The sequence below is a fragment of the Crinia signifera genome, chromosome 2, assembly GCF_055691185.1.
Source record: "Crinia signifera chromosome 2, ASM5569118v1, whole genome shotgun sequence".
NCBI classification, from domain to species: domain Eukaryota; kingdom Metazoa; phylum Chordata; class Amphibia; order Anura; family Myobatrachidae; genus Crinia; species Crinia signifera.
The window spans coordinates 402,226,260-402,237,391 of record NC_139218.1 but is presented as its reverse complement, the minus strand read 5'-3'; the positions used below and the strand labels follow the sequence as shown (position 1 = coordinate 402,237,391).

The 11,132-nt window shown below is 51.7% G+C and overlaps 1 protein-coding gene across 1 annotated transcript; it reads left to right on the top strand.

The window, feature by feature from the left end:
- Positions 1 to 275: 275 nt before the first annotated feature.
- On the top strand, positions 276 to 4,666 carry LOC146058335 (uncharacterized). Its single transcript, XM_083170612.1, has one exon. The coding sequence runs from the start codon at positions 368 to 370 to the stop codon at positions 4,484 to 4,486; it is 4,119 nt and encodes a 1,372-aa protein (XP_083026738.1). The 5' UTR covers positions 276 to 367; the 3' UTR covers positions 4,487 to 4,666.
- The last annotated feature ends 6,466 nt before the right edge of the window (positions 4,667 to 11,132 follow it).

Genomic DNA, 11,132 nt, shown 5'->3' with positions numbered 1-11,132 from the left:
TGATACTTTATCTCACTCCGAGGCCTAATAGCTCTCCCCCTGTCAGTGACGCCGAGCACAGGGTCTCCCTATGTGGCTGTGTGCACTGTGCAGCCGCTGAGGAGTAGTGGTAGATACAGGTGTGCGAAGCTGTGGTGGTGTCGCGGACGGTACACGGGCGGGAGCGCGCATGTGAGGAGCCAGGCTGCGGGAGCGCGCCCGTGAGGGCGCTGCCGGCGCGTCCTGGAGGAGTGACGTTGGCGGGCGCGCCCCCGCAGCACCCGCGTCCCGCCGGGGGCGCGCACGTGAGGTATCAGCGCTGTTGCCAGACAAGATGGCGGCGGTTTGAAAGTGGCCGCGGCGACCGTTATACACCCGATACATAGGGATGCAGGATCCGCCCGCCCGGGGGATCCCCGGCCTCACCCGCTCCGGGACCGAGCCACAAAACACCCGAGACCGCGTGCACACCCGGCCCGAGGAGACGGGTGACCGGGGGAGAGAGAGCGAGACAGACTACGCATCTGGGGGAGATGATAATGAGAGAGACAGAGGTGAGAGACATTCCTCTGGGAGCAGTAAGGACAGACACCCCCCATCTGCTGAGAGACAGCCCCCCGGGGGAGAGGGTGAGACAGGCTGCGCCACTGCTGAGAGACATCATGCTGGGGAAGATAATGAGAGAGACAGCCCATCTGCTGAGAGACATCTCCCTGGGAATGTTGGCGAGAGATATCTCCTATCTGGTCAGAGACATCCCTCCGACAACGATACTGAGAGAGACTTGCTATGTGGTGAGAGACCTCTCCCTGTGAGTGGTGGTTATCAGAGACTACATCTCTCCATCAATGGTGCCCATACTCTGGAAAGAGACCGTATGTGCAGTGAGCGTGCACCTCTCGGGAGAGACGGCTATGACTGGCTCCTCACTGAGACTGCTCCCCCTGGGAGACACATCTATAACCAGATGCCCTCCGAGAGTGTTCCTCCCGGGACAGACGATTATTACTGGCTAACTGAGGAGAATGCTCCCCCCGGCAGAGGCGGCTATGATCGGCTATCGGTGGAGAGAGCTCACACCATGAAGGACTTTGAGAAGCAGATCACCGAGCTGAAGAAAGAGAACTTCAACCTGAAGTTGCGCATCTACTTCCTGGAGGAGCAGGTCCAGCGGCGCTGTGACAACAGCAGCGAGGAGCTGCACCGCATGAACATCGAGCTCCGCGTGGAGGTGGAAAGCTTGAAGCATGAGTTCCAGGAGAAGCAGAAGCTTCTGGTCAGAGCTTCTAAGGCCATGGAGAGCCTAGCCGGCGAACATGGTTCTGCAGTCCAACGGCTGAGAGAAGAACACTTCAGGCAGCTGCAAGATTTGGAGGATCCCCATAACCAGAACATCTACCTCTTACAGGAGGAGCTGGCACAGAAGACGGCCGAGCTGGAGAACGTGTGTGTGTTGCTTGATCGGGAGCGTTTGCAAAGGTTTAACGCTGAGGAAAGGCTTTTGGCAATTAAAGAACAATATAACAAGAGTGTGGGGATACTGGCAGAGAGAGACTGGATCATACAGTGCTTAAATGAAACTCTGATTTCCAAAGATGCTCTAATTGCTCAGCTTGAGAAGCAAATCGCCTCCATGATACCATGTGAAACTTCCAGTGGAAACTCTGCAAATAGTGCCCGTAGCTTATTCCAAGAAAACTGTTCCAGCGAAGGTGAGGTAGATGCTCCTGATCCCACCTGCAATGTAGACAATGCATTGAAAAGCTTGGAGAACCAAGAGAGGAACGTTAATGAGTATCGTGAGAAAATGAAGGAAATGGATAAACTTATAAATGAACTGCAGCAGAAGCTAGATGCTAATAAGGCGGTCTCTGCTGCCGAAGAGCGCAACGCGCTGAAGAGAGACAAAGCTATACAAGGCCTCACTTTGGCTTTGAAGACAAAAACCAAAGAAAACAATAAACTCTTAAATGAAATTGATCATCTTAAAGCTTTCTTGGCTAAAGCCAGAGAATCCTCTCAGTTCCAGAACCTGAAAGAGAACATTGATCCTGAATACAGGAAACTGGTTTTCACGCTTCAGTCCGAGCAAGAAATGTACTCCCGATTACTCCAATATCAGAGGGAGTCTGGAAGTCTGCAGAAGGAACTCGATGCAATCTCTATGTTGAAAAGGTGGCTAGAGGAGAACATTCAGGCCAACCAAGAGCTGCGAAAGATTATGGAAGCGCAGATCTTGTCAAAATATGGAGAAGGCGACACCTTATCATTTATCGGAGATCAGACCTCATACTTGAGTATATGTCTTGATCACCTTGATCCAAATTATTACCATTTTGCAGCAGAACAATATGAAGGGAAAATCCATAAACAGAACTCAAGCATCATGGAGAATGGCAAAGCTCGCAGCCTGGTCTATATGGAAGATGGCGCAACACAAACAGATGGTCCTGAAGCAACCGAAGAAGGTGATGTCAAATGTTTATATACTAAAGATCAAGCAGTTTGTAAATGTGGGACATTGGGAAACGAGAGTGACACTCTGACAGGAGAAAGTCCTGCAAATTCCCCCATACAACCCAAAAAGGACAGAATTGACAAAAATGAAAATATGTCGTCATCCTCTCAGACAGAGCTGAAATACTATGCTGACAAAAGCACTCTTGTTGATCTTGGGAAAGAAAATGCAGAAGATATAGGAGTCTTAGGAGGTGGGAGAGAAACAGACATTGATCTGGAGTATCAGCCGTTTCCTCTGCAAGTCAGTAAAAGCAGTTGTGATATTCCGAGAGGTTTACTGCCAAAGGAACATATGACTCCTTGTATAAAGAAATCCAGGCTTCCAGTTCTGATGAAGTCTTCCTCAAATAAAATATTCAAGACCGGTACTCATCCAATGCTTTCTAAAGAACAACCCCATGTATGTCTGGAGGAAGAGCTAGAGATAGAAAACTGCAGGCTCTACGATCAGCTCAAATCTGCTGAAATGGAGATTGAGTCCCTTAAAGCAAACGAGGCATCTGTGAAAGGTTTTGGTAACTCCACCAACGTGGATGACCCAAATAAGGTGGATACAGGTTCTTCAGAACATGCCCTACAGCAGGAGCTACAGTTAGAGAACTACAGACTCTCAGAACAACTAAAATATGCAAAAATAGAGATTGAGAAGCTGCAGTCAGGTGGCGGAAATCACACAGACATGAGGTCTGACTTGGAAACCACCAGTCAAGTGGAGAGAGATTCCTCAGAGAAGTCACCACTGAAAGTCACGCAGCTGGCCAACAGGCATCCCCCGCATTCTGAGCACATAGAACTGGACAAAGGCCATGCCAATAAATTGCTGGGTGACGCTCTGGAGAACTGTGTTCAGCTGGATCATTCAGGAGCTGGGGATGGATATTACCCAGACCTATCCTTGGATAAGACCATTACAAACTCTATAAATGCAGATGAAGCCAATGATGAGAAATTGTACTTCGAGGGAGAAGTCTCCAGACTTCACATAGATGGACATGTACCAGGAAAACGTTGCCAGCATGATAATTACTGTGCTGAATGTGCCAATAACAGCCAATCCCTCCTACTGCAAACCTCGGATTCTGTGAGAGTATCAGCAATACACGAACTGAGCAAGTTTCCCAATGTGCCCAGCTCTGGGAGGTCCTTTGAAGATACCACCTCTCTTTCAAAGTATGACTTGCTAGTCCAGTCTCAGGCTCGAGAACTGTCCCTCCAACGGCAGAAGATAAAGGAGAGCCACAACCTGAGTATTATATGTTCAAAGAATTTTTTTAACCTCTTAAAAACTTTTAAGGATCTGCTGCCAAGCAATGACCTGGACACCAACATCGCTCTTGCCTTCCAAGAGCAGCTTACGCACACGATAGAGTGGCTGAAGGAGTTGGAATACAAACTTAGTGATGCCCTGTACGGTGAGGAGGATGCCTACAGTGATCACTCAGGGGACAGCTCTTCCTACACCCCATCCCGCTTGGTTCCTGGGCACAGAATGTGGGCCGACAAACGTGGCTGCCACGTGCTTGGACTAGTGGAAGACTACAATGCTCTACACAAGCAGATCTTGGAAGCAAAAAATGTCCTGCAGGAGACGGAAGCCTTCTTTGACCACGGCGTGCAGACCGCCCTTCTCAACATGACGGAACATTTCGGTGACATTTTCTATGAGAAGCTTAGCAGAACAAAGCAGTCTCTTGAGGAGGCCAACAGCTTGCTTAAGCTCCTGTGGAGAGTGTCCTTACCCTTACAGATGCACAGCTCTTACAGCAATCACCAGGAGGAAGAGACAAACCGGGAAATCACCCAGCTTCGGAAAAGGGTTTTTGAACAAGAAAAGTTACTGTCTGGGATGGCGAAACGCGTCTACTCCGAAAACCAAATGAAAGAGGACATTGAGAAGCTCATCCTGGACCAGTTGGCCATGACTCATGACATTCTCAGGAGAGCTAAAGGGAATCTAGAGGTTCAGGTAGTAGACAAGCGCCACTAAATGCTTACCTCACACACGCACATATATAGTATGTATACCACGAGTCCAGCTACTGCCCAAGGTGCCTAGCCAAAAAGGGTAATGATGTAGTGTTCATTCTAGCACCCACCATCTTTGAAAACCCATGTAGTTCCTCTTCCCTGCCTGGGGTGTCGCTATCTGCTATAATGCTGCCAGCAGAGTGTGGTCTGTATATCAGCACTGATATGCATACCAGACATGTGCTAGAAACACCACAGCAGACAGCGACACCCCAGGCAGGGAAGAGGAACTGCATGGGTTTTCAAAGATAGCGGGTGCTAGAATGAACACTAATGATGCTCACAGGACAGGAAGGTGGCACTTCGGGTCAAAGTAAATAGTAGAGTACTGCAATCAACTGCCAACATTTTATTCATAGATAATAGGTATATACAATATACTCTGTTTGCTGTACTGTAGTTACTATGCCCCTGAGTGCCGCCTTTCTGTCTTATGAATCTGGTTTATATGTGTGTGTGTTTTTAGGGGATGCGGTCATTTGGTCTACTGCATTATGGTCGACAGTCATTAGGTCGAATCCATTAGGTCGACATGCTAAAAGGTCGACATGACTCTAGGTCGACATGGGAAAAGGTCGACATGATTCTAGTTCGAAAGGTCATTAGTTCGACAGGTCATTAGTTCGACAAGGTCATTAGTTCGACATTGTCTATGTCGACATTCACAAGGTCGACATGGAGTTTTTCACTGTTTTTTGAGCCAACATGTGCCGACAGGCGGTATTTCATGCCCTACCATCCACTAGGGCGTGGTGGGAGAATAAAATAGTGTGCCGAGCGTAGCGAGGCACCGTGCCCGACGCATAGCGAGCGATGCGAGGGGATGCAGTGCACTTTAAACTGTGTCCATGTCGACTGTGTTGACATTCAGGTAAAAAAACAGTGAAAAACCCCATGTCGACCTTGTGAATGTCGACATAGACAATGTCGAACTAATGACCTTGTCGAACTAATGACCTTTCGACCTAGAATCATGTCGACCTTTTCCCATGTCGACTTAGAATCATGTCGACCTTTTAGCATGTCGACCTAATGGATTCGACCTAATGACTTTCTACCATAATGCAATAGACCAAATGATCCCAACCCGTTTTTAGATAAAGTTGCAATATTGCATTTGTATAATATATTGGTGTATTTTTAATTCTATAGAGAGCAGCTTGGTAGTATCCGCTATGTTTATAATTTTATAGTATGTGCTGTTCCTGATTGTAATATTACTACTGCTACATTTCATTTGTAAAGTCGTGTAAAGTTAATGTGCACTTTATTGCTATTATACAATCTGTGAGCGCTATATATTGGTGTTGTGTCATTCTGTGTACAGGTGCGCACCTCTGCGTCAGCCCCGGCTTATCCTGGGGAGGTGAGGAGCAGGAACCTGGTAAGATGGGACATGCAGTATTGTATTCTGATCTGACAGGGGCCACCTGGCGGTCACATTGCCGCAGTCGTGTGTGGGACGTTACTGGTATAAACCTTTCCCTGGTGCACATCCGTTCTGGGCACCCTCTGTGGACGCTGCCGGCTATACAATGGGGCAGATCGATTAAACCTTAAAAAGAGACAAATGCAAGGGTGATTTAGAATGACAAACGTCAAGCCAATCAGCTCCTAACTGCCATTGTATAGCATGTGTTTGAAAAAGAGCAGTTAGGAGCTGATTGGCTGGACATTTTTCTTCTGCGGCAGACGTCAGGGGCCACAGGGATAACAGTTTTAGTTGTGCTGGAAAGGTCGTGACCTCACTCTCTACCCACTGTTATCCCTGTGGCCCCTGACGTCCTCGAAGAAAGAGATTTAACAGGTAAGACATAAATCTCGGTTTCTTCTGCGTCAGGGGCCACAGGGATAACAGTGGGTAGAGAGTGAGGTCACGACCTTTCCAGCACAACTAAAACTGTTATCCCTGTGGCCCCTGACTTCCTCGAAGAAAGATATTTAACAGGTAAGACATATATCTCGGTATCACCCTTCGTGTTTGTCTCTTTTTAAGGATTAATACATCTGCCCCTATGCTAAATTATTGGTTCTGTGCTGAGAGTGTGTCACTTTCAGTGAGGCCACTAGGTGGCGACAAAGGGCTGAGAAACACATACAGAGAGAACATTGACCCCAGGAGGATCCCAGCTGCCGGTTATTGTACCTCCAGCATCAGTCTCCGAATGGTATAGTGGAGAGTGGGACGCCCTGCTCTGAGTGTATAGGGGAGAGTGAGATGCCCTGCTCTGAGTGTATAGGGGAGAGTGAGACGCCCTGCTCTGAGTGTATAGGGGAGAGTGAGGCGTCCTGCTCTGAGTGTATAGGGGAGAGTGAGACGTCCTGCTCTATGTGTATAGGGGAGAGTGAGACGCCCTGCTCTATGTGTATAGGGGAGAGTGAGGCGCCCTGCTCTGAGTGTATAGGGGAGAGTGAGATGCCCTGCTCTGTGTATAGGGGAGAGTGAGACGCCCTGCTCTGAGTGTATAGGGGAGAGTGAGGTGTCCTGCTCTGAGTGTATAGGGGAGAGTGAGATGCCCTGCTCTGAGTGTATAGGGGAGAGTGAGACGCCCTGCTCTATGTGTATAGGGGAGAGTGAGGCGCCCTGCTCTGAGTGTATAGGGGAGAGTGAGATGCCCTGCTCTGTGTATAGGGGAGAGTGAGACGCCCTGCTCTGAGTGTATAGGGGAGAGTGAGGTGTCCTGCTCTGAGTGTATAGGGGAGAGTGAGATGCCCTGCTCTGAGTGTATAGGGGAGAGTGAGGCGCCCTGCTCTGAGTGTATAGGGGAGAGTGAGGCATCCTGCTCTGAGTGTATAGGGGAGAGTGAGATGCCCTGCTCTGTGTATAGGGGAGAGTGAGGCGCCCTGCTCTGAGTGTATAGGGGAGAGTGAGATGCCCTGCTCTGTGTATAGGGGAGAGTGAGGCGTCCTGCTCTGAGTGTATAGGGGAGAGTGAGGCGCCCTGCTCTGAGTGTACAGGGGAGAGTGAGGCATCCTGCTCTGAGTGTATAGTGGAGAGTGAGGCGCCCTGCTCTGTGTATAGGGGAGAGTGAGATGCCCTGCTCTGTGTATAGGGGAGAGTGAGACGTCCTGCTCTGTGTATAGGGGAGAGTGAGACGCCCTGCTCTGTGTATAGGGGAGAGTGAGATGCCCTGCTCTGTGTATAGGGGAGAGTGAGGCGCCCTGCTCTGAGTGTATAGGGGAGAATAAGATGCCCTGCTCTGAGTGTATAGGGGAGAGTGAGACGCCCTGCTCTGAGTGTATAGGGGAGAGTGAGGCGTCCTGCTCTATGTGTATAGGGGAGAGTGAGGCGCCCTGCTCTGAGTGTATAGGGGAGAGTGAGATGCCCTGCTCTGAGTGTATCAGAATCATCTTTATTGGCCAGGTATACTTGCGTATGCTTAGAATTTTTTGTGGTAACAGTGCAGCATCAAGCAGGGAACACAAGGGGGGTGGGAAGAGAGGCATAAACATACATCACATACATTTCACATATATCTAGAACAGTTCGAGTTAGTATTTGGTACGTTCAATACTGTTTAGTTGGTGGACAGCTATTGGGAAGAAGCCTTTTGTAGTTCTTGTCGTCTTTGCTGGGATGGACCTAAAACGTCTGCCTGACGGAAGGGGTTCAAACAGGTTGTGGCCAGGGTGTAGCTTGTCCGCCAAGATCTTTCCTGCACGCTTATTGACCCTGGCTAGGTATAGTTCTTGGACAGTGGGGAGCTCCGCCCCAATGATCCTTTCTGCCATCCTCACCACTCTTTGCACTCTAGTTTACTTGTTTGAGCAGCTTTTAGCTCAGAAGCCGCCAAGTGTGTATGGAGCAGTGATGAGCGGTGATGCATGCACCTGCAGTGTGTATGAGGCAGTGATGAGCGGTGATGAGTGCTCCTGCAGTGTGTACGGGGCAGCGATGAGCGGTGATGCATGCACCTGCAGTGTGTATGAGGCAGTGATGAGCGGTGATGCATGCACCTGCAGTGTGTACGGGGCAGCGATGAGCGGTGATGCGTGCTCCTGCAGTGTGTACGGGACAGCGATGAGCGGTGATGCGTGCTCCTGCAGTGTGTACGGGACAGCGATGAGCGGTGATGCATGCACCTGCAGTGTGTATGAGGCAGTGATGAGCGGTGATGCGTGCTCCTGCAGTGTGTATGAGGCGGTGATGAGCAGTGATGCGTGCTCCTGCAGTGTGTACGGGGCAGCGATGAGCGGTGATGCGTGCTCCTGCAGTGTGTACGGGACAGCGATGAGCGGTGATGCGCACTCCTGCAGTGTGTACGAGGCAGTGATGAGCGGTGATGCATGCACCTGCAGTGTGTATGAGGCAGTGATGAGCGGTGATGCATGCACCTGCAGTGTGTACGGGGCAGCGATGAGCGGTGATGCATGCACCTGCAGTGTGTACGGGGCAGTGATGAGCGGTGATGCGTGCTCCTGCAGTGTACGGGGCAGTGATGAGCGGTGATGCATGCTCCTGCAGTGTGTACGGGGCAGTGATGAGCGGTGATGCGTGCTCCTGCAGTGTTTACGGGGCAGCGATGAGCGGTGATGCATGCTCCTGCAGTGTGTATGAGGCTGTGATGCGCGCTCCTGCAGTGTGTACGGGGCAGTGATGAGCGGTGATGCGTGCACCTGCAGTGTGTACGGGGCAGTGATGCGCGCTCCTGCAGTGTGTACGGGGCAGTGATGAGCGGTGATGCATGCACCTGCAGTGTGTACGGGGCAGCGGTGAGCGGTGATGCATGCACCTGCAGTGTGTATGAGGCAGTGATGAGCGGTGATGCGCGCTCCTGCAGTGTGTACGGGGCAGTGATGAGCGGTGATGCATGCACCTGCAGTGTGTATGAGGCAGTGATGAGCGGTGATGAGTGCTCCTGCAGTGTGTACGGGGCAGCGATGAGCGGTGATGCATGCACCTGCAGTGTGTATGAGGCAGTGATGAGCAGTGATGCATGCTCCTGCAGTGTGTACGGGACAGCGATGAGCGGTGATGCATGCACCTGCAGTGTGTATGAGGCAGTGATGAGCGGTGATACGTGCTCCTGCAGTGTGTACGGGGCAGCGATGAGCGGTGATGCATGCTCCTGCAGTGTGTATGAGGCAGTGATGAGCGGTGATGCGTGCTCCTGCAGTGTGTATGAGGCGGTGATGCATGCACCTGCAGTGTGTACGGGGCAGTGATGAGCGGTGATGCGCGCTCCTGCAGTGTGTACGGGGCAGTGATGAGCGGTGATGCGTGCACCTGCAGTGTGTATGAGGCAGTGATGAGCGGTGATGCATGCACCTGCAGTGTGTATGAGGCGGTGATGCATGCACCTGCAGTGTGTACGGGGCAGCGATGAGCGGTGATGCATGCACCTGCAGTGTGTATGAGGCAGTGATGAGCGGTGATGAGTGCTCCTGCAGTGTGTACGGGGCAGCGATGAGCGGTGATGCATGCACCTGCAGTGTGTATGAGGCGGTGATGCATGCACCTGCAGTGTGTACGGGGCAGCGATGAGCGGTGATGCATGCACCTGCAGTGTGTATGAGGCAGTGATGAGCGGTGATGCGTGCTCCTGCAGTGTGTACGGGGTAGTGATGAGCGGTGATGCATGCTCCTGCAGTGTGTACGGGGCAGTGATGAGCGGTGATGCATGCACCTGCAGTGTGTACGGGGCAGTGATGAGCGGTGATGCATGCACCTGCAGTGTGTATGAGGCAGTGATGAGCGGTGATGCGTGCTCCTGCAGTGTGTACGGGACAGCGATGAGCGGTGATGCGTGCTCCTGCAGTGTGTACGGGGCAGTGATGAGCGGTGATGCATGCACCTGCAGTGTGTATGAGGCAGTGATGAGCGGTGATGAGTGCTCCTGCAGTGTGTACGGGACAGCGATGAGCGGTGATGCGTGCTCCTGCAGTGTGTACGGGGCAGTGATGAGCGGTGATGCGCGCTCCTGCAGTGTGTACGGGGCAGTGATGAGCGGTGATGAGTGCTCCTGCAGTGTGTACGGGACAGCGATGAGCGGTGATGCGTGCTCCTGCAGTGTGTACGGGACAGCGATGAGCGGTGATGCATGCACCTGCAGCGTGTATGAGGCGGTGATGCGTGCTCCTGCAGTGTGTACGGGGCATCGATGAGTGGTGATGCATGCACCTGCAGTGATGAGCGGTGATGCGCACTCCTGCAGTGTGTACGAGGCAGTGATGAGCGGTGATGCATGCACCTGCAGTGTGTATGAGGCAGTGATGAGCGGTGATGCATGCACCTGCAGTGTGTACGGGGCAGCGATGAGCGGTGATGCATGCACCTGCAGTGTGTACGGGGCAGTGATGAGCGGTGATGCGTGCTCCTGCAGTGTACGGGGCAGTGATGAGTGGTGATGCGTGCTCCTGCAGTGTTTACGGGGCAGCGATGAGCGGTGATGCATGCACCTGCAGTGTGTATGAGGCAGTGATGAGCGGTGATGCGCGCTCCTGCAGTGTGTACGGGGCAGTGATGAGCGGTGATGCGTGCTCCTGCAGTGTGTACGGTGCAGTGATGAGCGGTGATGCATGCACCTGCAGTGTGTACGGGGCAGCGATGAGCGGTGATGCATGCACCTGCAGTGTGTACGGGGCAGTGATGAGCGGTGATGCAT